General features: G+C 51.0%; 7 protein-coding genes across 7 annotated transcripts; 4 read left to right on the top strand and 3 right to left on the bottom strand.

The window, feature by feature from the left end:
* Window positions 1–626: 626 nt before the first annotated feature.
* CH63R_14413 (uncharacterized protein) lies at window positions 627–2,174 on the top strand (the record flags this gene model as incomplete). The annotated part of the gene is made up of 1 exon (XM_018309387.1): window positions 627–2,174. One exon carries the CDS (start codon window positions 627–629, stop codon window positions 2,172–2,174), a length of 1,548 nt encoding a protein of 515 aa, XP_018150630.1.
* A 453-nt stretch (window positions 2,175–2,627) lies between these two features.
* On the top strand, window positions 2,628–3,709 carry CH63R_14412 (Duf323 domain-containing protein; the record flags this gene model as incomplete). The annotated part of the gene is given in 5 exon segments (XM_018309386.1): window positions 2,628–2,641; window positions 2,657–2,771; window positions 2,790–2,917; window positions 2,996–3,273; window positions 3,300–3,709. 5 exon segments carry the CDS (start codon window positions 2,628–2,630, stop codon window positions 3,707–3,709), a joined length of 945 nt encoding a protein of 314 aa, XP_018150629.1.
* A 1,152-nt stretch (window positions 3,710–4,861) lies between these two features.
* On the top strand, window positions 4,862–6,256 carry CH63R_14411 (F-box domain-containing protein; the record flags this gene model as incomplete). The annotated part of the gene is made up of 1 exon (XM_018309385.1): window positions 4,862–6,256. One exon carries the CDS (start codon window positions 4,862–4,864, stop codon window positions 6,254–6,256), a length of 1,395 nt encoding a protein of 464 aa, XP_018150628.1.
* A 2,887-nt stretch (window positions 6,257–9,143) lies between these two features.
* Window positions 9,144–9,867, bottom strand: CH63R_14410 (Ank-repeat protein mbp1; the record flags this gene model as incomplete). Its single annotated transcript, XM_018309384.1, has 2 exons — window positions 9,144–9,165; window positions 9,194–9,867. The coding sequence occupies 2 exons, from the start codon at window positions 9,865–9,867 to the stop codon at window positions 9,144–9,146; spliced, it is 696 nt and encodes a 231-aa protein (XP_018150627.1).
* A 2,446-nt stretch (window positions 9,868–12,313) lies between these two features.
* Window positions 12,314–13,800, bottom strand: CH63R_14409 (uncharacterized protein; the record flags this gene model as incomplete). Its single annotated transcript, XM_018309383.1, has 3 exons — window positions 12,314–12,851; window positions 12,918–13,113; window positions 13,170–13,800. The coding sequence occupies 3 exons, from the start codon at window positions 13,798–13,800 to the stop codon at window positions 12,314–12,316; spliced, it is 1,365 nt and encodes a 454-aa protein (XP_018150626.1).
* Window positions 13,801–16,449: 2,649 nt separating this feature from the next.
* Window positions 16,450–17,520, bottom strand: CH63R_14408 (uncharacterized protein; the record flags this gene model as incomplete). Its single annotated transcript, XM_018309382.1, has 1 exon — window positions 16,450–17,520. One exon carries the CDS (start codon window positions 17,518–17,520, stop codon window positions 16,450–16,452), a length of 1,071 nt encoding a protein of 356 aa, XP_018150625.1.
* Window positions 17,521–18,325: 805 nt separating this feature from the next.
* CH63R_14407 (kinesin) lies at window positions 18,326–22,329 on the top strand (the record flags this gene model as incomplete). The annotated part of the gene is made up of 4 exons (XM_018309381.1): window positions 18,326–19,313; window positions 19,362–19,440; window positions 19,490–19,696; window positions 19,746–22,329. 4 exons carry the CDS (start codon window positions 18,326–18,328, stop codon window positions 22,327–22,329), a joined length of 3,858 nt encoding a protein of 1,285 aa, XP_018150624.1.
* Between the last annotated feature and the right edge of the window lie 1,053 nt (window positions 22,330–23,382).

The raw sequence follows: 23,382 nt of genomic DNA, 5'->3' as shown, positions 1-23,382 counted from the left end.
CACAAGGACGAGTTGCCCAAGATGGCGATGGGCACGCCGAACGATGGTTACTCTTTCCTTGTAGTCTTCACTGCGGCTGCCGCACTCACTCTTTCCGTCCCTAGTCGCAACTTCTGTTCGGCCGCTCCTTCTATTTAGTTCCTTGCCAGGCTTTTGCCTGTTTTTATTGCGGATCCGCGTCAACCAAAGACCTAGTCTTCTTCAACACCAGGAGACCAGCCTCAGTCACACCAACCTTCTATTGCTTCATCGACCTCATTCAATCACCTCGCTCTTTTCCTTGGGAATAAACACGGATGACACAAGAACCATCAGCCGGCTTCTTATCGTTCCCCATCTTTCGCCCTACCATCGTCTTCGGGCATACCACAGAGGTGCCGGAACCAAAAGTTGCCACGGGTCAAACTTTCAACTCTTCATGGTATGCCACAGTCTTCTCCTTCCTTATAACCACCAGGGCCCCCCCGCTAATGGAGATAGATTGTCTGCCTAGGCAAAATACAATGGATTCTCTCTCCCCTAGACACCGTCCCCACCAACACCAGCGAAGCTCCTCCTATACAGTAATAATTAAGCCGAAGCCAAGTGAAAAAGGGCTACACACAAGGTCGATCTCATAGCAAGATATGGACCCCCAACGCCCGACAACCGGACTCCAACGCCCGCCGACCAGACACGAACGCGACAGCTTCTACTTCGGCCTCCCCAGCCGACCCAAGCTTGTGGCACGCTCTAGCTTAACACCATTCCACTTTGATGGTGACGGATGGTCATCGGATCGTAAAACCCTGACTGTGGTTGGTGACCATCCTATTGTCAGCAAATGGGACGATGAGCCTTCCCCGCTGAGAAACAAAATATTGGGTATTCTTGCCGAACAGGATGTCGACTGGCAGGCGATTGATATCCTCCGCATAGGATACGTCAACAAAGAAAAGCCTGTGATTGTGTCCATCTCAGTCTCGGCGCCCACATCATGGGAGACAGGCAACAAAGTTGCCCAGGACTGCAGAGAAGCTCTTGTTCAATATGGACTTGACGATGTGCACTGCGAGGTCAAGGAGTCTATGCTGGTCAACTCCAGCTTTGCGGTCCTACGTCAAGATTATCATCCGCACTCTTTTAATTTCCATCCCTACATGTACCGCCTCTCTGATCAGTTGGGAACTGCTATTGCGAGCCGGGACAAGCCTGACCGGGAAGGCACAAAGGGACTTTATCTACGCCGAACTGGTTGCGAGCCTGGCGAGGTATTCGCGTTAACCTGCCGGCATGTCTGCTATGGCGCTTCTGAGCAAGATAGTCAGTTGCCGGGAAAGGAAACGCGGCCAGGCAAGTCCGTAATCCAGCTGCCAGAGATAACCACAAAGACGTTGGTGGAAGATCTTGATGAGTGGAGACAAGAGTTGACGAAAGACCTCGAGAAGGAGGAATCCAAGGGGGAATGCTACCAAGACAGGGAGAGGAGATCGAGCAAGATCACCGCATACCAACAAGACATACGCGAGACCGACCGCCTGCTACAGCAATTCACCCTCCGCAACGCGTTAGACACTCGGGTGTTTGGCCACGTCGCGTACGCCAGCGAATACATAGTGCGAACCTCTGAATGTCTTAGCGATTGGTGCTTGATACGGTTGAAGGCCGACGCTCATGAAAGACGCCTCTCTGAGCTTTCCAATCGCGTCTATATTGGCCCACCGCAGAGTACCTTGTCTCTTATGGCCGCGGTTCGCATCCGCAACGTCGAAGCTGACGGCACTCTCCATATACAGGGGTTCCTTCCTGCTTCCGAGCTTCAGAATCCGAAGAAGAAGCTTATCGTCGGGATGAGGGGCCGAACATCAGGCCTTACATTCGGTCTTGTAAATCAAGTCAAGTCAGTCACCCGCAGACCTATCACAGACGGCCAAACGTTCATCTCCAAGGAGTGTTGCATCGTGGGAGACAGAGCCAATCGTGAATTCACCCAGCATGGCGACTCGGGTGCCTGCGTTTTTGATCTAAATGGACGGGCTGTTGCGATGGTGACAGGGGGCATATCGCGCCAGCAAGTTTCGAAGGGGGGCGACGATTACGGCCTAGACCGTGCGATGGATGTGACGTACGCCACTCCCATGGAATGGCTTCTGGAGGATATGAAGGCTTGCGGTCTGTCAATGGAGATTCTTTGAACGAAGGATAGGTCTGGCGTCCGGCGGCATAGGGGCTTGTTCATGCCATAGTATCGTAAATGTGTAACACATAACCTACTACGGTGTACTTAGAATGACTGTTCGTAACCATAGGTGAGGGTGGTTACTGGTCTCCCGCGGAGAAGCTCGTCGAGACCACTAGGTGAAGATGTCCCGAGCGAGTCGCGCCGGAACGGGCTCTCGAATAGCATACCGAGTCACTAGACAAACCACAAGGTAATACTGCAATCACGCAACAATTAATACTTGCATTCCGGAACCGAACCACTATAGATACCCGTGCCACAGTACCCAGGCGAAAGCCACAAGGGAATGCCCATCACCCCAGAGCCGTATCCGAGGTCGTTGGATACCGAACGCCCTATCAGCCACCGAGCAACATCTCATATTCCATCCTCTAGGTTGTCCTCCAAGGCGTAGCGAGTGTCGAAGATGTCGCCGGCAAGGTAAACAGCATCCAGGTCCTCCCGGGCCATCGTCTCCTTGGCCTTGGGACCGAGGAGATGGCGCAGCGAGGCTGCTTGCTTCAGCGGCGGCGAGGTTCCCTGTCTGCCTGACGAGTTGATTTATGACGACGTGGGGCTGGCGCTCTAGGCCAACATCATCTATACGCCCGAGTTCTACCAGACGCATGAGGAGATAGCCCTCCTACAGAGGTACGGCAGCGAGATAGCCAAAGACCAAATAGCGGAGGGTGCGGTCCTTATTAATATAGGCGCCGGGTATGTCTAGCCCCCCGATACCCGTCCGCCACCGGTGGACCCCCCTCCTGACCCGGCCTATGGCCCTCCCTCGGCTAGCGACCTAAACAAGGCGAACTATCTTCTTGAGGAGCTACGCCGGCGCGGACGTAAGGTAACCTACCTGGCCCTCGACATCTCCAAGCGCTCCCTCACCACCAACCTCTGCGACTATGCTCCGGGTGACAAGGGCGTCAGCGTCTATATGGCCGGTCTCTGGGGCGACTTCCGCGCCGGCGTCGCCTTCGCCGCGACCGTCACGCAAAAGCCGCGCGTCTTCCTCTCTCTCGGGTCTGTCCTCTTCAACGACCCCTGGCAGAAAGCCGTGGGCTCGCTGCGTGACTGGGCCGCCGTCATGCGCCAGGCGACCTCATCCTCGCCGGCATGGACGGCCACGACGTGCACTCGTCCAAGGTCTGGGCAGCCTACCACAGCCGCCCAGACCTGTTTGAGGAGTTCTTCCACAACGGTTTCCTACACGCCAACAAACTACTCGGAGAGGACGTCTTCCACCCTGGCGACTGGGACATACGGGCGGAGATCGAGACGGAGGAGAAGCGCCACCGGTTCTTCCTCCAGGCGAGGCGCGACATCGTGTCCGAGGTCGAGGGGAGGATTAAGAAGAAAGGACTGGCGATCGACTGGTTTGACGCGGATAAGCGGTCTGAAGAGGACGTGCGTAGTATGTGTGCCGAGGCCGGTCTGGAGGTCGTTCAGTTGTGGGCTTGTAAAGACTCCGACATGCGACAGTACCTGATCGGTCCAGGAGCCTGAGCTAAGACAACAATCTGCATCATTACATATAGGAGGGGGTGCAGCTGCTGCAGTAAGTCAAACCACCCACTTTTCGGCCACCCCCCCTTTTCGGCCAGGTTTTACACCTAAAATCTACTAAAACTAACAACTCTAGCTCCTTAACCCTAACCCTAAATAATCTATAAATATTATATATTATATATAACTATAAAATAACTATTTATAATAAGTATAAAAGCTTCTACTATACTATATATAAAGTATTAAGTCTTTAAAGTTAGAAATCTTAAAATGTTAAGATTATAGTGTATTTTACTAGTAGTCCTTAACAGTAGCTTAAGCTTAAATATCTTAGTAAGCTTTATATTAAAAAAGCTATTTTTAGTATATATATATACTTTTTTAATTAAATCTTTATATAATATACTTATAGTTAAGTATTTAATAGTAGTTATATAAATATTATAGAAGTAAAATTTAACTAGTATATTTTTTACTAGTATTATACTACTTTTAGATTTATATAGTAAATAAGTTATATATATAGGTAAGTATACTTTCTACTAATATAAGTATATACTATATACTATATTATTTAAGTAGTTTTACTATAAGTACTATAATTACTATATAATACTAAAATTTAAAATTTTAAAAATAGTATTAAAAAGTAGAGTTTTTACTTTATACTATAAACTAAGTATATTACTAAGCTATATAAAGTTAGAAAATACTATATATATAAAATAGAGATAAAAAGCTATTTTAGAGGACTTTTTGTATTTATTTATCTATATTAGTTACTAATAAAAGGGTGTAGTAAAAAGTAGTACTTTTAGTGTAAAACCCCGGCCGAAATGGGGGGGTGGCCGAAAAGTGGGTGCTTTGACTTACTGCACGTAGCATAAAAGAGCATACTATACACATAAACAAAACAACTGCAGTAAGGGGGCTACTACAATAGGGTATATAGAAGTAGTGTAGGGTATAGGTATTACTACATAAACGCATAACCGATAGTACTAAGGTGTAGGAGCGTCCTATTAAGGTGAGGGGTTATCAGACAAGAGCTTAGTCATCAACTCAGACCACAGATTATCTGATCTGTACACCAGGCGGGGGTCGTAGCAGGCGCTCACTATCACCGTATCATCTAGTAGAACGCCTACTATGGCTCAGCCAACCCTTTTAACCCTGCCCGTCGAGCTTATCACCACCATCTCCCATAACCTTACCGCTGTAGATCTCCAGAGCCTGCGGCAGTCTTGTAAGGCGGCGGCCGAGAAAACGTCCGTCTGCTTCCAGGAACGATTCTTCCGCACACGATATGTCATGCTAGAGCAGCAGAGCCTCCAGAACCTAATCGACATTTCAGAGCACTCAACCCTACGGGAAGCCGTTCGCAGCGTCGCGCTTTGTATCGACCACCTTATAGACCCCAGAGACTACCGAGGCCGTGCACAGCTCCGTGCACGCGGTGTTAACGACGAGGATGATCGCGTAAGGCTCGACGACGGCGAAACAGTGTCTTTAGGTGACGACACCCCGGGGTCAATCAACATGGGCTGCTATCAAGAGGCATGGGCGGAGTATATGGCGTTCATGACGAAGAAGCTCCACTTCAAGCATCTGGCCCAAGCCGTGTATAACCTACCGCATTGCAGAAAGGTCAGCTTGGAGGACGCCATCCGGCCCTGGGGCGCTTTCCGGCTGGGTCGTCGGATCGGCACGCTCCCCAGCCGATTCGTCACCGACGCCCTGCCCAACAGCGTGCTGCACGCTATGGTGTGCATCAGAACACTGTTCGTTGCCGTCGTCAAGAGTCGTCTGCCTATCGAGGAACTCCATATCGATTTCGGGACCGGCATGGCAGGCTGCACGGCAGTCTTCCCCCGGATCCTATCATTGCCGAGGGAGCTAGCGCAGGCCGCCCGTACCCAACTTCGCACCGTCACAACACTGCATATCGCCATCAACCCATACCCCAGGGACAACAAGTTTAATCCCATGTACTACAACGGTCTACCTGTCACGGATCCGTTGCGAAACGAAACGGCCGACTGGACGGAAGACTTCCTCAGGTTTATAGGCCTCTTTCCCGCCCTTTCTACCCTTAGTCTATATTTCTTTCGCCGAGACGAGGGATACCAGTTCCCACGCCTATCGCGGGAGCTCTTCGTCCCTCACCTTCAATCCATCTCCCTGGAGCTCGTCGACTGTACCAGAAGCGACCTCATGGCGCTCATGGAGAGACACAAGGAAACGCTCCGAACCGTCAGGCTCGAAAGCGTCTCTCTCCTTGGAGGCAGCGCGGATCGTTGGTCTTCCGTCGTCCAAAGCTTCCGGCACGATTTCTCTGTCCGGAAGCTGATCCTGGGATCATGTTTCGTCGACAGACCATGGCCTACAACGGACCTCCCTGAGAAGATGTACGCTAGGACCCCCCAGGAGCTCGATATGCTGGTGGCGGAACTCCTGGAGCTCGAGAAGAGCGACGGCAGCACCGAACAAAGCAGCCAAGGCGGTGACTCGACAGAGACAAGCCCAGCAGGGGAATCTGTGTAGTAGAAAGTCATGAAAAGGGTATACGAAAGGCTATGTAAAGTAGGGTGTAACCCCAGAGTGGCTTCTCGAGACAAGAGGGCGCTTCCAGTCGATTTGGACAGGCCTTGGGAGGTACTAACCTTACAGGCCCTATAAAGCCGTACTAGTGCTAGATGTAGGCGTTATTGTTACATCTAATTGTTAGACGTAGTCTAGCAGTGCTTGTGAAACAGGGCTGCTTACTGACCTGCCTATCGGTGTGGGAGGGTGTAGTTGCAGGTTGGTGGCCGGCGCTTGGCTATTGGGAGGATGTAGTCGAGGAGTTTGCCGTTTTGGGTGTGCCTGCTGAGCATTGGACGACGATGCTGCAGTTGACCGTGACGTAGTAGTTGCTCTGCGCGTCTGCCTGCTAACACAACTTAATTAAGAAATTCGATTGGTGTTTCGAGCTATGCGATTCCCACGCAGCCCAATCATTATAATAGGAGGTAAAAAGGGGGACAAAGTATATCCCATTCAATAAGATAATATCACGTCACAAGGATCATAGGCTTTAGGAATTTCAACGCGTCGCATGTTTTAGGTTAGCTATATTACTAGTCCTAATAAGACTTCGGCAGTAGCAAGACAAACTATCTTCTAGGTCGCCTATATAACAATATAGATCCTACTAGCTATAGGTCGTTAAGTAAGCAGGTTTTTAGGGACATTAGGTATATTAGAAACTACAGAGTAGTATAAGGATGTCCCTAGCCCCCTAGGCTCCTAGCGTCTAATAAGACAAGATACTATGTTTCCTAACCAATGCTTCCTCCTACGGCTCGTCGTCCCTAAACTCGATAAGTCAGACTACCCACTTTTCGGCACCCCCCCCATTTCGGCACCCCAAAAATGAAGCTATTCCCATCATACTCGTCGACTTCAATTAATCATTGACTTCTTCTAGATGCAACAACAATACAGCTTTCAGCTTCACTAGGGTATTCAGAGTCGCTGGATTCGGCTGCATCATCCTCTTTTTCCCCAGCCTTAAGTTGCGCCTGCTGGATGTCTTTGATGTTGGCGAACTTAGTGTTAGGATCCAGCTGGACTGCCCTTCTTTTCCTTACTGCAGTATTGGTGACTTGGGCCTGCAGAAGCTCCAGTTTCTGCTGGGTATTTGCCAGCTCATATGCCTGCTCGCTGAAGCCTTTTTTTACCTTCCTGAATAGAAGGCGTTGAGTAAAGGCATCATTCTCCAGCTCTGTGAATAGCTTCAACTGCCCAGCTAGATCCTTCATCTTCCTTGGCGTCGACCATGCCACTGCAGATGACGCAGATACCCATCCTTCAGCTTCCTTGCCTCCAGACTGCCCTTTGCTGACCTGATCAGATGATCCTGATGCTGCTGGTGTTGATGGGAGCAGTAGGGAGCTCATCAGAGGCTTCGCCATAGAGACAGGCCATAACCCTGTCCATTTCCAACCACTTCTAATGTTCTGCATCGTCATACCTGCAGTACGAGCCTTCTGATAACAGCCTATAAAGTTCCTCTTGCCTACAACAGTTGAATCATTCCACTGACCAAGGTATCCAAGCTCCTTCCTATAGGCTGCCTTGACAGGGCTGAAGACTGACTGATCAAGTGGCTGGAGGACATGGGAGGTATGTGGCGGTAAGAACAATAGATGGATGTTGTTTATATAGCATAACCACATAAAGTCAGTCGTTGTATGACTCCCATGTCCATCCATGATCAGCAGCCTGACCTCCTTGCCCTGAGGAAGAGTCTGAGGGATGAAGACCTTCTGCAGCCATTCAACTGCAGTGGCATCTGAAGTCCATCCATTCTCCGTTGCAGTGAATTGCCATCCTTCATAAGGGCCAAGGTCTAGAGGAAACCACTGCTGCTGGACTGCCTTGCCCTTATAGATAACGAGGGGATTCAGAACATGGCCCAGGGCAGAGATGCATTCGATGATGGATACCCATGCCCTTGATCCAGGCTGTTTCTTACGTACAGACTTCGTCTCAGACATGCCCAGCACCAGCCCATTAGATCCCTGGCCCTCAAGGATACCAGTCTCATCCATGTTGTATCTATTAGCTGGTTTGATGCTGGTGATCTCTGGTATGGCGAGTAGTTTGAACCAGTCCCTGATGACCTCAGTAGATGCCCCATTAACACGCCTAGAATCGATAGGGCGACTTCTCTGGACCTTGACTGATGGATTCCTCTTCAAGAAGGCTTGGATCCAGCCTTTTCCTATAGGCTCTGTATCCCCCATGGCATGGAGGATCCTTTCTGCGAATAGCCTCACTTGCAGATGGGTTGGGGCAACACCAAGGGCATGCTGAATGCGAACCCATTCAGCCAGTTTAGCCTCCTGACTAACAGAAAGTCTCTGCAGGTCAGAAAAGGCAATTGACCTTGGTTGAGTGCCCTTAATCCGATACTGAAGTGTTGATCTTGGGATGCCATACACCTGACCAGCCCTCTTAATGGGCATGCCGTTGGTTATTGCGTCAAGGGCCTGATTGACTTCATCTTCGGTATACTGGCCCATAAGGTTGAAAAGAAGCTCTGAGGAAAAAATGAGGTTATTCGCATAAGTATAGAAAATGTTGTTGATGTTGAAAGTTGAGGGGTATGTTCTGGTGATGAGGCATTTGAGGCATTTTTGGGGTGCCGAAATGGGGGGGGTGCCGAAAAGTGGGTAGTCTGACTTATCCTTGCCGATACTGCGTGCGACCGTAATCGCTAGCATGCCGGCCTCGGAACCGATCATAGAATTATAGCAATCCGCCGCAAGCTGAAGGAGCCTCATGTCGGGAGCCCCCTCAACACCAGCCGCCGCCATGAGAACGTAATAAACCACCCAGGGCAACTCGCTCTCTTTCTCCATGTAAGCGGGTGTATACAGCTCTCTCAAGACAGGGTCGCAAGCATCCTTGACCGAACGAAGGAGTCTCCAGCACCAGCGATGCATCATTAGGTAGGGGAACGCCATCTCGAGAGACTCGCAGTTCAGCGCCATGACAAGCGTGGCGACAAGCTCGTCAGGGACGAGGCCATCGGCGGCCCGGCCTTTCCCAGCCGCCCTCGCCCTGAGCTCTTGTGGATCGTCAATCTGCGCCATGATCAAGTCTCCGTTGTCGATCGAGCCCTCCTGCCGATAGGCGCTGCGTGCGACGATGTCATCGAGCAGATCGGGCGTCCACTCGACGCCAGCACCAGAGCACACCTGGGCCTTAAACATGGACGACACGGGGGCACCCTCCTCGATACCTCGCGGACCGGCGCGCGAGGCAATCGCAGGTCTTCGTCGGCGGTTTCCAGTGAAGGCGGCAGCCGAAATCCCCATCTGGAGACAGAACTTGTGAAAACAGTCCATGCTCGTCCCCGGGCGCTCGCCCCCCCCCCCCCCCCAGATACCAGAGTCACCAAGCAGGGTAAGCATAACCTCCATATCAGGCCACAGGCCGTCTAGCAGGCGGCTCCCTCGCAAGGCATTATACAGGTGGGCGGTGTACGTGACGGAACCCCAGGCGTTAGCGACGGCCAGGCCAACGTCGTACATCTCGGTGCGGAGACGGAAGAGGAAGAGACCGCTCAGCACGGGCGAGTAGATCATGATGCGATGGACCTCCATCTCCGGGGGCACAGGCATTCCTAAGCCTATGCTAACCCTCGCCTTGGCGCCGTGCACCGGGTCCTTAGCATCCACTGGATCAAACGACTGAGTTCCCGCAGCGCGTGGTCGTTCGAAGCAGGCCAGTTGTTGATCTTCAAGTGTTTGTGAAACTCTAGGTGGCTCCCTAGCGAATTATCCATCACACTGGTCTACTTGACCATAGCCTCAAAGCTCCGTCGTGTCGCGGCACGCATCGTGTAGTGGATGTCTAGAAAGACCTGGGCTGTAAACACAAGCGAAAGAGAGATGACAGGCGTCTTGTCAAATCTCCTCATCTCCCGCAGAAACTCGTCCTCAACCGGGTAGCCAGGGATCAGTCGAACGACGGTAATAAGTTCAGTGAAAACAGCACATCTTAATCATTTAATACCTACTTTACTGTCAGTCTATCTCGAATGTTGCGCGCTGATTAAGAGCCCTAGTGACGAGAATAGTTAGAAGTTGACGTATCGTGTTTTTACCGCGAGACTTACCCTTAAATAATAGACTTTCCATCATCAGGCTTCACTATGACTTGTACTAGGCGCACCTCGTGAGGATGGGGTTGGTGATTTTTAATGCGAGCTGTTGGCGGATGAAGAGGCTGTGAGAACTGCTATCGGCCTAGCTGAGGCCCTCCGGTTCCTTTATAAGCAAATACCTTGTCGAGGCAACATGAGCCCAAGGCCGCCAATCTTTATAACATAACCTGGACCGAACAAATGGTCGACATTAATTATCGTCGTTTGACTAAGAAACGCTTCTAGACAGTCGATAAGATTTTTAGAGCTTGTTTTGAAAGTTGTAGCATTGCATGCTCTCTTATGCTCACGAGCAGCAGCACGTTAAGTGACTAGTATCTAACGGGAATCTTTTCCTTGCTGCCGCATTATCAACTTCACATGCAACGGCGCAGAACAACATCTAATCAAGTTTTAGATTCTGCAGATAATTATTATTAAGGCAAGGTGATAGAGTCTAAGCTTTTGTTAAGGACGGGCTGTTGTAGAAACTAGAAACTTATTTCAGGAGACAATTTGTAGAGATGCAAAGGAACAGAAGAGCACTAGATAGATGCTGACAGCCTTTGTACTTATCATTGTTAATAGAGGGGTATCGTTCAAGAAAGTATTCTGCTAAACCAAGAGATAGAGTCACCTACAACAACCACGTCACCCCATGGCAGAAATTTTGAACATGAGGCGGTAACGAAACCCTGAAATATAACGATGGACATCTCGAACGATGCCCTGAATGCCACTTCAAGTTGACAGAGCCCCAGGTGCTGCGACACATTCTCCCGTGAAAGGATATGTCGTATGCGCTCAAATTCGTAGAAATACAGGTAACTGAGCACGGTACAGATAAAGCTAAACATGCTCGCATGGTAAGAACAACTAGACGTGTACTCTAAATCTCTTTAATTAGATGTATTCTTGCATTCTTTTTGCAGTGTCCCTCTACCCCCTCTTATGTCCTGTTCTATCCCACCTACGACACCTGCCTCTTCCGTCTGCTCAAGCTGCTCGAGCACTGTGGCCAGACAGCCTGACACATCGGCAGTTTCCAGGACTTTGATAAGATTGAAGTTCGGTTGGCTGGAGATGCAGTGTTGGAGGGGGCCTAGGAGCAGCCTCACCAGCCGGAGATACTTGTTCTGTTGCCAAGGTATATTCCTGTAACATGGCAGCAACGTGCTTTGTCGCGTTCTCGCCACCTTATCAAACTCGATCATCGGGCACACGGAAGCGGGGCGTTTCTTCTTCACTACAACCTGGCACCGCCTGGCTATGTTGTAGCGCCTTGTTCTTCGTAACAACGAAGCGTTTGTCCGAATGCTTCCCCCGCCCTTTGAAAGATTGAATGGTTTCTCCCGTTCGAGAGACGTAGAACGTGACTTGCCGTCGGCAGCGGCTACAAGTGACGCATGGCTCAGTCCGATTCAAACCTCGCGTCGGTTGAACACGCTCGTCTCGTGGTGGTTCCCCTCAATACGATTCCGTGTTATCCGAGTTAAAGCCAAGAAGGGCTGTAGGGGAGAGATGGAGAGGCATGAATACTTTGCTTGTAACCAGTAGGGATGAAATCGACAAATGGTTGCCGATTGTTTGTGACGTAAATGCCTGGTGAATTCATGTTATACCCGACGATTCCATCTTGTTGACGCGATTCGGAAGAAATGACAGGGAATCCGCCCAACAGGATAGCCTCGGTCGAGCCGAAGTCAATGCTTCTTTTAGACGTCGCTAAAGGCTTTGAGTCGATCCTGTTGGACGCTGCAACGGTGACGTTGACAGTGCTGTAGGCTGTTGCTCTGCGGATCAGGATTCCCGAGTCATCGCTCATGCAGCCACAACTCTAATTAGGCATGCACGCATTGTGAGGATCGTCACTTATTAGGAGGAATATACGACGAAGCTCCATATCATGAGAGACCCAAAACTTTCCCTTTGAAGGCCGGCCAAAAATGGTCGGCAGACCAGGCTCGCAACACTTCCAGCGCAGCCAGGATGCTGTATATCCCGGCCTCGCTCTCCGTCGTCCCAATGGCCTGCTTGGAATACAAGACAGACTGGCCCAACGGACCCGGTACGCTAGCCACAAAGAACCATTCATGCCCAAGGATGAGGAGCCCCGGGAGGAACTCAAGACCCGGAGGGACGCAGCCCTGGCCCAGTTCCCTGATGTTGCGCCACTGGCAAGCGTGCCATATGCCCATCTGGAGTATTGCCCTGCCCTGCTCCTCGCTGGTGGATTTCGTCTCGATGGAGAGGGTAATGGGGTTGCGTGTAAAGCATCCCCAGTCGGTGTGGTTGATGGAGCCTCCCGGGCGCGAGTCGGTGACAGCGTCAATGGTTTGGTCTTCGAGGGACCCTCGTGGTGGACGTACCATCATGCAAAAATCGACCATCTTCGACGGCATGCCCTTGGGTTGATGCTTTGCAAGTACAGTGGCAGAAGTACTGTCGTCCTCAAAAGTCAATTGACGATGATCTCATCACACACACAAAGAGGTACCAACTACCCACCAGTATCGAAAATCTACCAATCCCACGACATCATCAGGACGGCAGACCCACGAGAGGATTGGATGATGAACTTCGACGTTCCAAGAGCATTCGCCTTCCCGCTCAAGGTCGCAGGCGGCCGCACGGTTGAGCACCTTGCTCACGAAGCCGGGTTCGGGATAGCGAACCAAAGTTGGGCGTTCGGCGAAGGCGTATTCTGGAATACGAAAGCGTCTCAGCTGCAGATTCCCACCCAGCCAGTCAGTAACGAACGCTCTGGTGGAGAGAAGATGCATGTGTTTCCAGCGTGACGAAGTGCACTCACCTCGTCCCGTGCTTCTTGCGGGAGAATGCCCACGCTCGAGTTGATGTCCTTGAGTTCTTCGAGGAGGGAAGAGAGTGAAGGAGGCAAAGTGTCTCGGTTGAGGGAGAACTTTTCGTGGACGAAACCGGTTGACGCCCGCTCGGCTGCGCGCATCTGTTTCCTCGGGGATGATGTACGGGACTTTGTCGACGTCGACTGGATGGACGACTGGGACGAGGCGTGAGAGAGATTGGCCAGTCTGGCGGCTGTGCGATCCGCTCTAGGGGTCGCAAATTCGTCGACTTGTCCATCGTTGGTTCCCAACGCTTCCCCGTCCATGTTGTCTTCCATCCCGGACTCGTCGCGCGATCGTTTCTCCCGCTGCGACATGTTGGCGGTATCCTGGGCCACAGAGTTTGGGGGCGAGATAAGAGGGGTCGCCGGTTCGTCTCCCTTCGTTGTTCGAATCCGCTTCCAGGGTCGGTCACAGCTGGAATGACTGTTGTGTTCGACGGTGGTGGTGTGGATAGGTGAATCGATCGTAGGTTGGATCGCAGTCAGCCAGTCGATGATTGCACCTTTGTTTACGCTGCAGGACATTGTGAGTTGAGTGCAAACAGCACGTGATGCTTCATGTCGTTGATGACGATAAGGCAATGATGATGTTCCTGGGGCGCGGGGCTTGGGATCGCGTCTCTTCCAGGTTGCTGTGGGAACGAGTTCGGCGCTGCTGATGTCATCACATTGCGAAGGATTACATGCGGACGTCACGTGACAGCGGCAAGTGGCTAATGGCGGAGTAATGGTCCTCAGAAGTTCTTGGGATCGTGGCTGACGAGCTCAGCCACGACACGTGATTAATCACGTGGTCTAGTCACCGGTCATAATCTTCAGAGGCGCAAGCTCTCTCATCTTCCCATAATCTCATGCCTAGCTGTGCGCTTCAGCTTGTGACTGTAATCCTATTTCGCTGTCCACGGATGCTGGGACATTTTGTGAGGGGAAGTAATTATAAGGCACATCTCTGTGAGAACTGTGCTGGCTGTGAAAACTTGGAAACTGGGGTAATTTGTTACGCTTCTTGCTGAGTGGACTGCCCTAAAGTATTGGCTGTCCCAGTACTGCACATTCCCGGCCGGTACCTGGATCCCAATGGACGGGTCCGGCAAACCACCCCACCTTCGGGCCGGCAGGTGGGGCTATTGTGAACGTTGATCTTGGCCTTGTCTTCACGCATCTCTTTGACGACAGTCGTTGCCCTTTGTTTCTCAATTGTTTCTCTGTCTACAACATCTTTTGCCTCTGCATTTAGAAAATTTTTATAGCCTAGATGTATTAGAATGCAGACTGATGAAGAATTGCTTAATTGCCAGCTGAAAAGTGAAGTGAGCCCGCGAATTCCTACTTTTAGGACGGAACCTGCAATTGCCATCATATCCGCCGCCCTAGGAAACCATTCTTCCACCAAGATCAATAGGGATCAGATCATAGAGTGAAGCTGAAAGGCACAAGTCTAGCTGCCCATTCAGCAGCACCTACACTAATATCAACACCAAGGCACAAGAGTTATATAAGACAACAAGGCCAGATCATGATCAGGAGACAAATCTAACACCTCCAATCTAAACTGTACACCAACGGCCACAGTGATGGTGATGAAGCCGGCGCATTGACTGCAATCTGTAGCCAGCCTCGAAATTCAGTCGTGACAGGGATCAAAGCAGAGCGTCTGCTGGAAACCCTGCCTTCATCCCCCCCTCTTGGGCGATCGTAAAAGTATTACAGATCTTGGTTGGCAGAGGATTTCCAGCCTAAAAAGCCATGCACTGTTTACTAACCCACTTAACAATATATCTGTAGAATACAAGAGACTTTACGTCCCTACTAAGGTCAGTTAACTCCTTTGTAATCAATTAGACTTTCCTTTATATAAGAATCCGACAGAAAGGAGGCTTGGAGAGTAGGGGACATCTTCTGCGAAAACCTAGACTGATCTGTTTGTCCCCCCCTTAAGGTTTTTAAGAACTTCACTAGAAAAATACTTGTAAACTTCTAACAATCTATTGATATCTCAGACAGACTTGCTGCATTCCCTGTCTCATTTATTGCTAAAGTGTTTACCTCTTAAAATACATTTACAGTAAAAAGTGTATTGGGCTTCGCCAAAATCTTTACTTAACATCTTTAGTAGTGGTGGTGTGGAGCCATGGGTCACTGGGCTTGGCAGATTACGCTTGTAGTGAGCAAGTACTCAGGGAGCAGTCGCTAACAGAGCTAAACCTGGACAGAACCTCAACTCCAGTAGCTAGAGCCGGAATTGAATGCAGCCAAAATTGGCTTACCAGTAAGTTGTCATGGATCCAGTCCGTCTAAAAACTGTTGGGTGCCCGTGTTTGCTCCGCTGGCTGTCGTCTCATCGTTCTCCCTCCTTATTCCTGAGGCGAGACGACGCTCTGGCGTCAGCTATTGTCATGGCCATGCAACTCGATGCCACACAGCGTTCCCTGATCAAGATTCTACTAGCGCAAGGATTCGAGAACCAGCTGATTGCCTCAAAACCTTCCAGCATACGCACAAGACGGTATCGTGCTGAGGCGAGTATACCAAGGATCAACAGACAGTGATTTGTTTGAGGACTTTGTAGCTCAGTTGCTGCATCACTGCGGTAGGTATCCAGAGCCAAAATCCGTCATCGTTATAGACAACGCTTCGTGGCATCATTCAGAGAAGCTCGTGCAAATGTGTCGAGATGCAGGGGTAAATCTGGAATTCCTCTCACCGTACTCGCCCAACTTCAACCCAATCGAGGAGCATTTCGGAGTTCTCAAAAAGTTTATCAAGAAAAAGTGGCATGAGAATGAGGACTTCATTGCCAGAGAGTTCAAGATGTTTCTGGAGTGGTGCGTCGACGTGGTGGGTGACGACGCCGGCGTTGCTGAGCGTCACTTCCAACATGCGGGGATATCTATCACACAGCCGCCCGAACAAATTTGTATTTGGCAGTAAAAAGAAGGCTAGAACATAGAACTCCGTCGCACTTCAAGGCTTCTTCGTTTCCTGTCGAAACTTGTTGATGTTGCTCACGAACTGCAGTGCAATGCCCGGCTTCACTCTGCCCTTCACCATCAAATCAGCAGCCACCTTTGGGTGCTTCAGGATCGAGTTCAGTTCAAGAAACTGATCAATCGCGAACTCATTCGCGGCCTGCAGAGCTTCTTTCCACTTGTCGCTCTTGACTTGTTGCAGAGACTAGTTGCAGTACTCCTCGAGTCTGTCCATCCTGTCACCCTCAACCTCCCCAGAGTCTTCAACGAAGCTCGTCTCGCCCGTATCGCGAAGCCGGCCGTTAGAAGACGCTTGGACTTTACAGCCACGACAGTCAACGGAGTCCTCAGCCTTCCGCTTGCGGCTATCGTTCAGTATATCCCCAAGGATTTTGGATGGGATCTCGATGTCGATGTCAACCTCCTCCTCTTTCTCCCCTTCCTTCATATTCCCTTTGATATGGTGGAAAATCTCTTCCAAGTGCCTCGGCAGCAACCTATGGTGGTTTCCTCGTTCGTCAAGCCAGCAGTGCGGTCCCTGCTTGCAGTATTTGCCTCGGCAGCGATGATGCTTGTACACTCGGGTCCAAAGACCGGCATCGGCAGCTCTCTGTAGCTTTTGAGCCTCAGAAGCGCTCTGCCCTTTCTTCTTGCCCTTGGTCGCCGTAGGGTCGCTCGTGGCGTCTTTGTGAACAAACTCAATGCCAAATGTAATCTTCCTCCTCTTGCTGAACAAGACGCCAAGGCCTTCCACATGGCTGTCGAGCGTATCCCAATCGATCTCAAGGCCCGTGAATCGTTTCTTCAGGCCGCGCTGACGGCTTCGCTCGATGGATATGTCGACAATCGTTTCTTCACACGTATACGTATCTCCTGGGAACTTATTCTCATCTTTTAACAGCATTGCAAGCCGTGGCTCAAAGTCGATCGTCCAGAAATCGCTTGGAGCCAGGACTAGATCGAGGTCTGTGTCTGAACAAACTTGCCTTGCTCGGATCTTCTCACGTTGGGAGACCTTCCACCGAAAATCGTAGTGAATGCACTCGGGGTTGTTTTTGTCGTACTGTTTGGTGCTGCTCCAGTTACTCAGTCGGAGAGGTAGCGCACGATCACCACTTGGCTGACCGGTCTGTTCGGGAACGGAGCCGGCTCGTTCGGGGGTCAAGCTGGGTTCAGCGGCCGGTCCATCTCTGGGACTGTCGGATGTCGGAAATTCGGGGGTCTCATAGCTGATAGCACAGTCCTCATCGAGCCAGTCAAAAGTCAAGTTTTCCATGATGGTGTGCCTTGTGAAAGAATTGAGCTAAGTTGGGGCGGGATGGTTGCCACATTGCCTTGTCGCTCGCCGGTGGCTGCGGGTGAGGGGGAAAAACACGTGGCCCGTTCTGAAGAGTCTCCACAGGTTTCCACGGGTTTCTGCGGATCGCCATGCTCGTTGATGGGGGCCTGGTCACCAAGGCCATCCGTCGCGCCACCTTTAACCATGCCCTTGCATGCTCCGCTCTGTCAAAACAAGGTTAATCTGATCGTCAGAAACCGATGGGATGAACGGGACGGCCCAGTGGAGCACTATGGAGATGATGCCGACGCACAGGGCAGAAACTGACCTCCCCTCAAATCCGTCTTTCCAGCATCGCTTTCTTGAGGGGCAGTACCGTCTGATGACATTTCTGGACACAACACCCGCTTTAAACCCGCTTCCGCCAATCTCCAATCGCCCTTGCCTCACCAATCAACAAACTCGCCATGCCCTGCGCCGACATGCACCGCCGCTGGCCTACATTTCAAAGGGGCGCCCCGGTTGGTTCTCGTGATTCATTGGAGAGGCACTGACCAAGCGACCGTAAGCAAGCTCTTCACCAATCCCCTGGTCCAACCCGCTGCATGCCCCAAATCCCTCGGTCACATCCGGGTGTGACCAGCGCCAGCCTTCTTGTGTCCAACAAGCAAAACTAGGAGAACATCCTGTACGTCTGCCTGTCCGGCTTACCTCGACGCCTTTCTCTTTCTGTCTTACTGTCTCCGCTAGCTTTCTCGTCTAAGCACACGCGTATTTTCAATTCCTTGAACAAGATCCAGCCATGTCTGACCCCCAGGCCTATACTGTCGGCTGGATCTGCGCCATCACGGCCGAGTCTGTCGCCGCCCGGGCTTTCCTTGACGAGGAACATGCAGGCCCGCGACAAGTCGCCCGGCACGACAACAACAGCTACGTGCTGGGCAAGATCGGCAGCCACAATGTCGTCGTTGCCGCCTTGGCCGATGGCGAATATGGCACGACTTCAGCGGCAGCAGTAGCCAGAGACATGCTCCACAGCTTCCCGAACGTGCGCATCGGGCTGATGGTCGGCATCGGAGGCGGCGCGCCTAGCCTGAAGCATGACATTCGACTCGGCGATGTTGTTGTCAGCAAACCAGGTGGTGGAAATGGCGGCGTTTTCCAGTACGACTTTGGCAAAACCACCCAGAATTGCTCGTTCCAGGAGACCGGATTCTTAAATCAACCACCGGTGCTGCTGCGGACAGCTTGTGCCACGCTTAGGGCCAACTATGAAATGAAGGGCCACCAGCTTGTTGACGACGTGAATGCGAAACTGAAAAAAATCAAGAAACGGAAGAAGTACACACGACCTGACCCGGCAAGCGACAGGCTCTACAAGCCTAATATTGTGCATCCTTCGAGCTCACTCGAGGGCTGCGACATCGCGTGCGGCGACGATGCTACCTACCTCATCGTTCGACACAGACGGGACGAGGAGGAGGACGATCCTGCTGTCCACTACGGCTTGATTGCCAGTGGCAACCAGCTGATGAAGGATGCGCGTATCCGGGATAAGTTAGCGTCGGAAAAGGACGTTCTTTGCTTCGAGATGGAAGCAGCCGGCTTGATGAACCACTTTCCGTGCCTGGTCATCCGGGGAATATGCGACTACTCCGACTCACATAAGAACAAGGAGTGGCAAGGCTTCGCGGCCATGATGGCAGCGGCGTATGCAAAGGATCTTTTACTTCAAATCCCACCAAACAGTGTCGAGGCGGAGAAGCCTGTGCTCAAAGTCCTTAACACCAGTTAGTATCACGAATTCAGTTCACCGAATACTATCTAATCTTCATTAGTTCAGGAAGGATTGCACGGGTTAAAGCAGACGGCCGATGAAACGAAGGTGGCAGTCGAGACTATGCATTCTGACCATACGTGCGAGCAAATTCTCTTGCCTGATGAAGCCACAGCCTGACTTCTCTAGGATTCTTCTTTTCGGCCTACACCAGGGTGTACAGGACCTAAAGCTCGGCAAAGCTGAGGATCTGTCCATTGCCCGCAACCCGCATTTCGTTGTACCGTTTCCTTCCGACCCCGATTTCGTGAACCGATCCGACATATGGGCATGGATGGAAGTGCAGTATGCTGAGCCTGGGATCCGCTTCGCTCTTGTGGGCTTCGGAGGATTTGGGTATGTTGCACTGACTGCTATTTAAAAACCTGCACTGACATCGCAACAGCAAGTCTCAGATGGCGATCCAATTCGCTCACCAAGTCCACACCGTCTCACCCGAAACCAGCATCTTCTGGGTCCGCGGTAGCACGGAAGCGACATTCGAAGAATCCTACCGCTCCATAGCAGACGCCCTGGCGCTCCCACGTCGCCGCGACCCCGGTGTCAATGTTCTAGCGCTGGTCCGCGACTGGCTGCAGAGAAAGGACGCAAGTTCGTGGCTGATGATTGTCGACAATGCAGACGACGTTACGACACTACTCTCCAAGATGAATGAGCAAGACGATACGTCCATGCCGATAGCGTCGTACCTGCCCAAATCGGACAACGGGAAGATCCTCATCACATCGCGCAGCTGGGACGCCGCGGAAATGTTAACGGGTAACGGCAAGATGATCATCAGAGTCCCGACATTGGACGAGGCGCAGGCACTACTTCTTCTCCAAAAAAAGCTAGGCCAAGATATCGACAAGGCTGCCGCGGTGCGTCTGGTTCACAGGCTCGACCATATCCCGCTTGCCGTGAACCAGGCAGCAGCGTACATCTACAAACGAAGCCCTCGAGTGACTGTCCATTCATATCTGGATGAATTCGAAAGGAGTGAAAAAAGAAAAGGCACTCTGCTTCGTAGCGATAGAGGGGATATCCGACGATACGACGGCCTGTCCAACTCCGTCATTGTGACGTGGCAGGTGACGTTTGAGCAGATCAAACGGGAGCAGCCTCGGGCTGCCAATCTTCTTTCACTAATGAGCTACTTCCACTCGCAAAACATACCCGAGTATATGCTGCACGACTATGATAGCAGCTTTGAACATGATGAAGAGAGCGATGATGACGATGACGACGAAGAAATAGACGACGACGGGAACTTTGAGGACGACTTGGATGTACTCAGAGGCTACTCGCTTGTTACAATGACAGCTACATCGGGACTCTGTGAAATGCATTCATTAGTACAATTTTGCACAAAAGTTTGGGTTTCAGAGTTTGGTTGCCTAAAGAAGTGGAGGAGACTCTTCCTTCAGTCTGCCTCACAACACTTTCCCTCGGGCGTCTTCGAAACATGGAAGCAGTGTCAAACATTGATGCCCCATGTAGAGCCACTGTTACATGAAGAGCTGTCAAAGAAAAGCGATCGATTAGCATGGAGCGAGTTACTGACGAGAATGTCTTGGTACTTCGTCATGCTAGGCGAATACACCAGAGCTGAGGCGGTTGTACAAGAAGCTGTGAGTATTCGTATGAGAATTCTAGGTCAGGATCATCCCTCGACGCTCACTAGCATGGCCAACCTGGCATCGGCATACCGGAGTCAAGGGCGGTGGAAGGAGGCGGAAGAGCTAGACGTGCGGGTGATGGAGACGAGTTCAAGGGTGCTTGGGGATAAACATCCTGACACGCTCACCAGCATGGTCAACCTGGCATCGACATACTGGAACCAAAGGCGGTGGAAGGAGGCGGAAAAGCTACTGGTGCAGGTGGTGGAGACGAGGAAAAGGGTGTTTGGAGATGAACATCCTGACACGCTCACCAGCATGAACAACCTGGCATCGACATACTGGAACCAAGGACAGTTGAAGGAGGCGGAAGAGCTAGAGGTGCAGGTGATAGAGACAAGAAAAAGAGTGCTCAGGGATAACCATCCCGACACGCTCACCAGCATAAACAACCTGGCATCAATATACCAAAACAAAGGGCAGTGGAAGAAAGCGGAAGAGCTATTTGTGCAGGTGGTAGAGATAATGAAAAGGGTGCTTGGGGATGAACATCCTGACACGCTTAACAGCATGGCCAACCTGGCATCGACAAACCGGAACCAAGGGCAGTGGAAGGAGGCGGAAGAGCTATTTGTGCAGGTGATGGAGACAAGGAAAAGGGTGCTTGGGGATGACCATCCTGACACGCTCAGCAGCATGGCCAACCTGGCATCGACATGGCGGAACCAAGGGCGGTGGAAGGAGGCGGAAGAGCTATTTGTGCAGATAATAGAGATGAGTTCAAGGGTGCTTGGGGATAAACATCCCTTGACACTTAGTAGCATAGCTAACCTGGCATCTACATGGCGGAACCAAGGGCGGTGGAATGAGGCAGAAGAGCTAGACGTGCAGGTGATGGAGATAATGAAAAGGGTGCTTGGGGATAAACATCCTGACACGCTCACTAGCATGGCCAACCTGGCATCGACATGGCGGAACCAAGGGCGGTGGAAGGAGGCGGAAGAGCTAGACGTGCAGGTGATGGAGACAAGGAAAAGGGTGCTTGGGGATGAACATCCCGACACGCTCACCAGCATGAACAACCTGGCATCGACATACTGGAACCAAGGGCGGTGGAAGGAGGCGGAAGAGCTAGACGTGCAGGTGATGGAGATGAGTTCAAGGGTGCTTGGGGCTGAACATCCCTCGACGCTCACGAGCATAAACAATCTGGCTCATACATGGAAAAGCCAGAACCGGTATGTCGACGCAATACGGTTGATGCGTGGCTGCCTTGAATCTCGGCAGCGCTCCCTTGGAGTCGACCATCCAGACACCAGGTCTTCCCATTCAACCCTGCAGGAATGGGAGAGAGAGAAGTTTCTCACATAAGATCAAGAGAAGGTCACAGTTGCGAAGAGGAGAATCATCTTTAGACGTGATCTATGTAGACGATAAGAGCTTAGCTAGAAGCTGGTTAGTACAGTACAAGAAGTAAGTGGTTGCAGGGTCCTTTTACTGTATTGTGTGCTGATATGTACATAGCGGCCCTCAACGGATTACCAGTGGGGTTGTGGTCAGCGGCCATTTCTGGCTCTGTTATGGGTTGCTTCTTGAGTACTTTATCATTACGAGCGCAACCTGCCAAGTCAATTGGAATACGGCCCCACAACACCATCACTAAAGATGTTAACTAGAACAATTCGCGAAGCCCATTACGCCTTTTACTGCAACTGCAGGCCTCGTAGCATTATCTTCTGCAACAATTCCCCTAGTCCTTCCTGCAACGCGTAGTCTATGAAAGCATACAAAGAATAGAATTCTAGCTTCATCTACAGAGAGGATGTATGAAGTTGCATTTTCATTTCACCACGCTTGTAGGATAGGGCCAAAAGCTCCTTGTACTTTATTTTGAACTTAAAGTAAGAGTCGGCGTCATAACGTAAGGTCAATGGGAGGGCAGATGGTACGTAATTCTTACCTACCTGACCTACCTGAGCTTTTGGACCTATGTCTTACGTCTCTTAACTTAGTAGTGACTATTTGTGAAGCATTTTCAACCAGCCTTGCTGTTCATGTCCTAAGTCTGTTTCCCCTTATTCATACTTATAGCACACTACGTTTCCATTCTCATTCAACCTTTGATTTTCAGGTTGAATGAGAATGGAAACGTAGTGTGCTATAAGTATGAATAAGCTTACACATTGAGTCGTAATTTGTTTTGTTTCCTGCTGAAGCTTTTTGCCCTGGGGAAGGAAGGAGAGGCAAATATAAAAGAAGAAGCAGATGGAATCATCGAGCTCTCTTTATCTGTCCACCTATAATCGCCGTTGCCAACACTACTTATGCTAGAGGCCTCGCTAGTCGACAAGTGACCCGAAACATCTCCGTTGCTAATCATACTCGGTCTCGTCATCAGATAGGATGCAAACCGGGTTTCATAGG

Source organism: Colletotrichum higginsianum, chromosome 11, assembly GCF_001672515.1.
Source record: "Colletotrichum higginsianum IMI 349063 chromosome 11, whole genome shotgun sequence".
Classification (NCBI taxonomy): domain Eukaryota; kingdom Fungi; phylum Ascomycota; class Sordariomycetes; order Glomerellales; family Glomerellaceae; genus Colletotrichum; species Colletotrichum higginsianum.
This window is presented reverse-complemented; position numbering and strand designations above follow the sequence as displayed.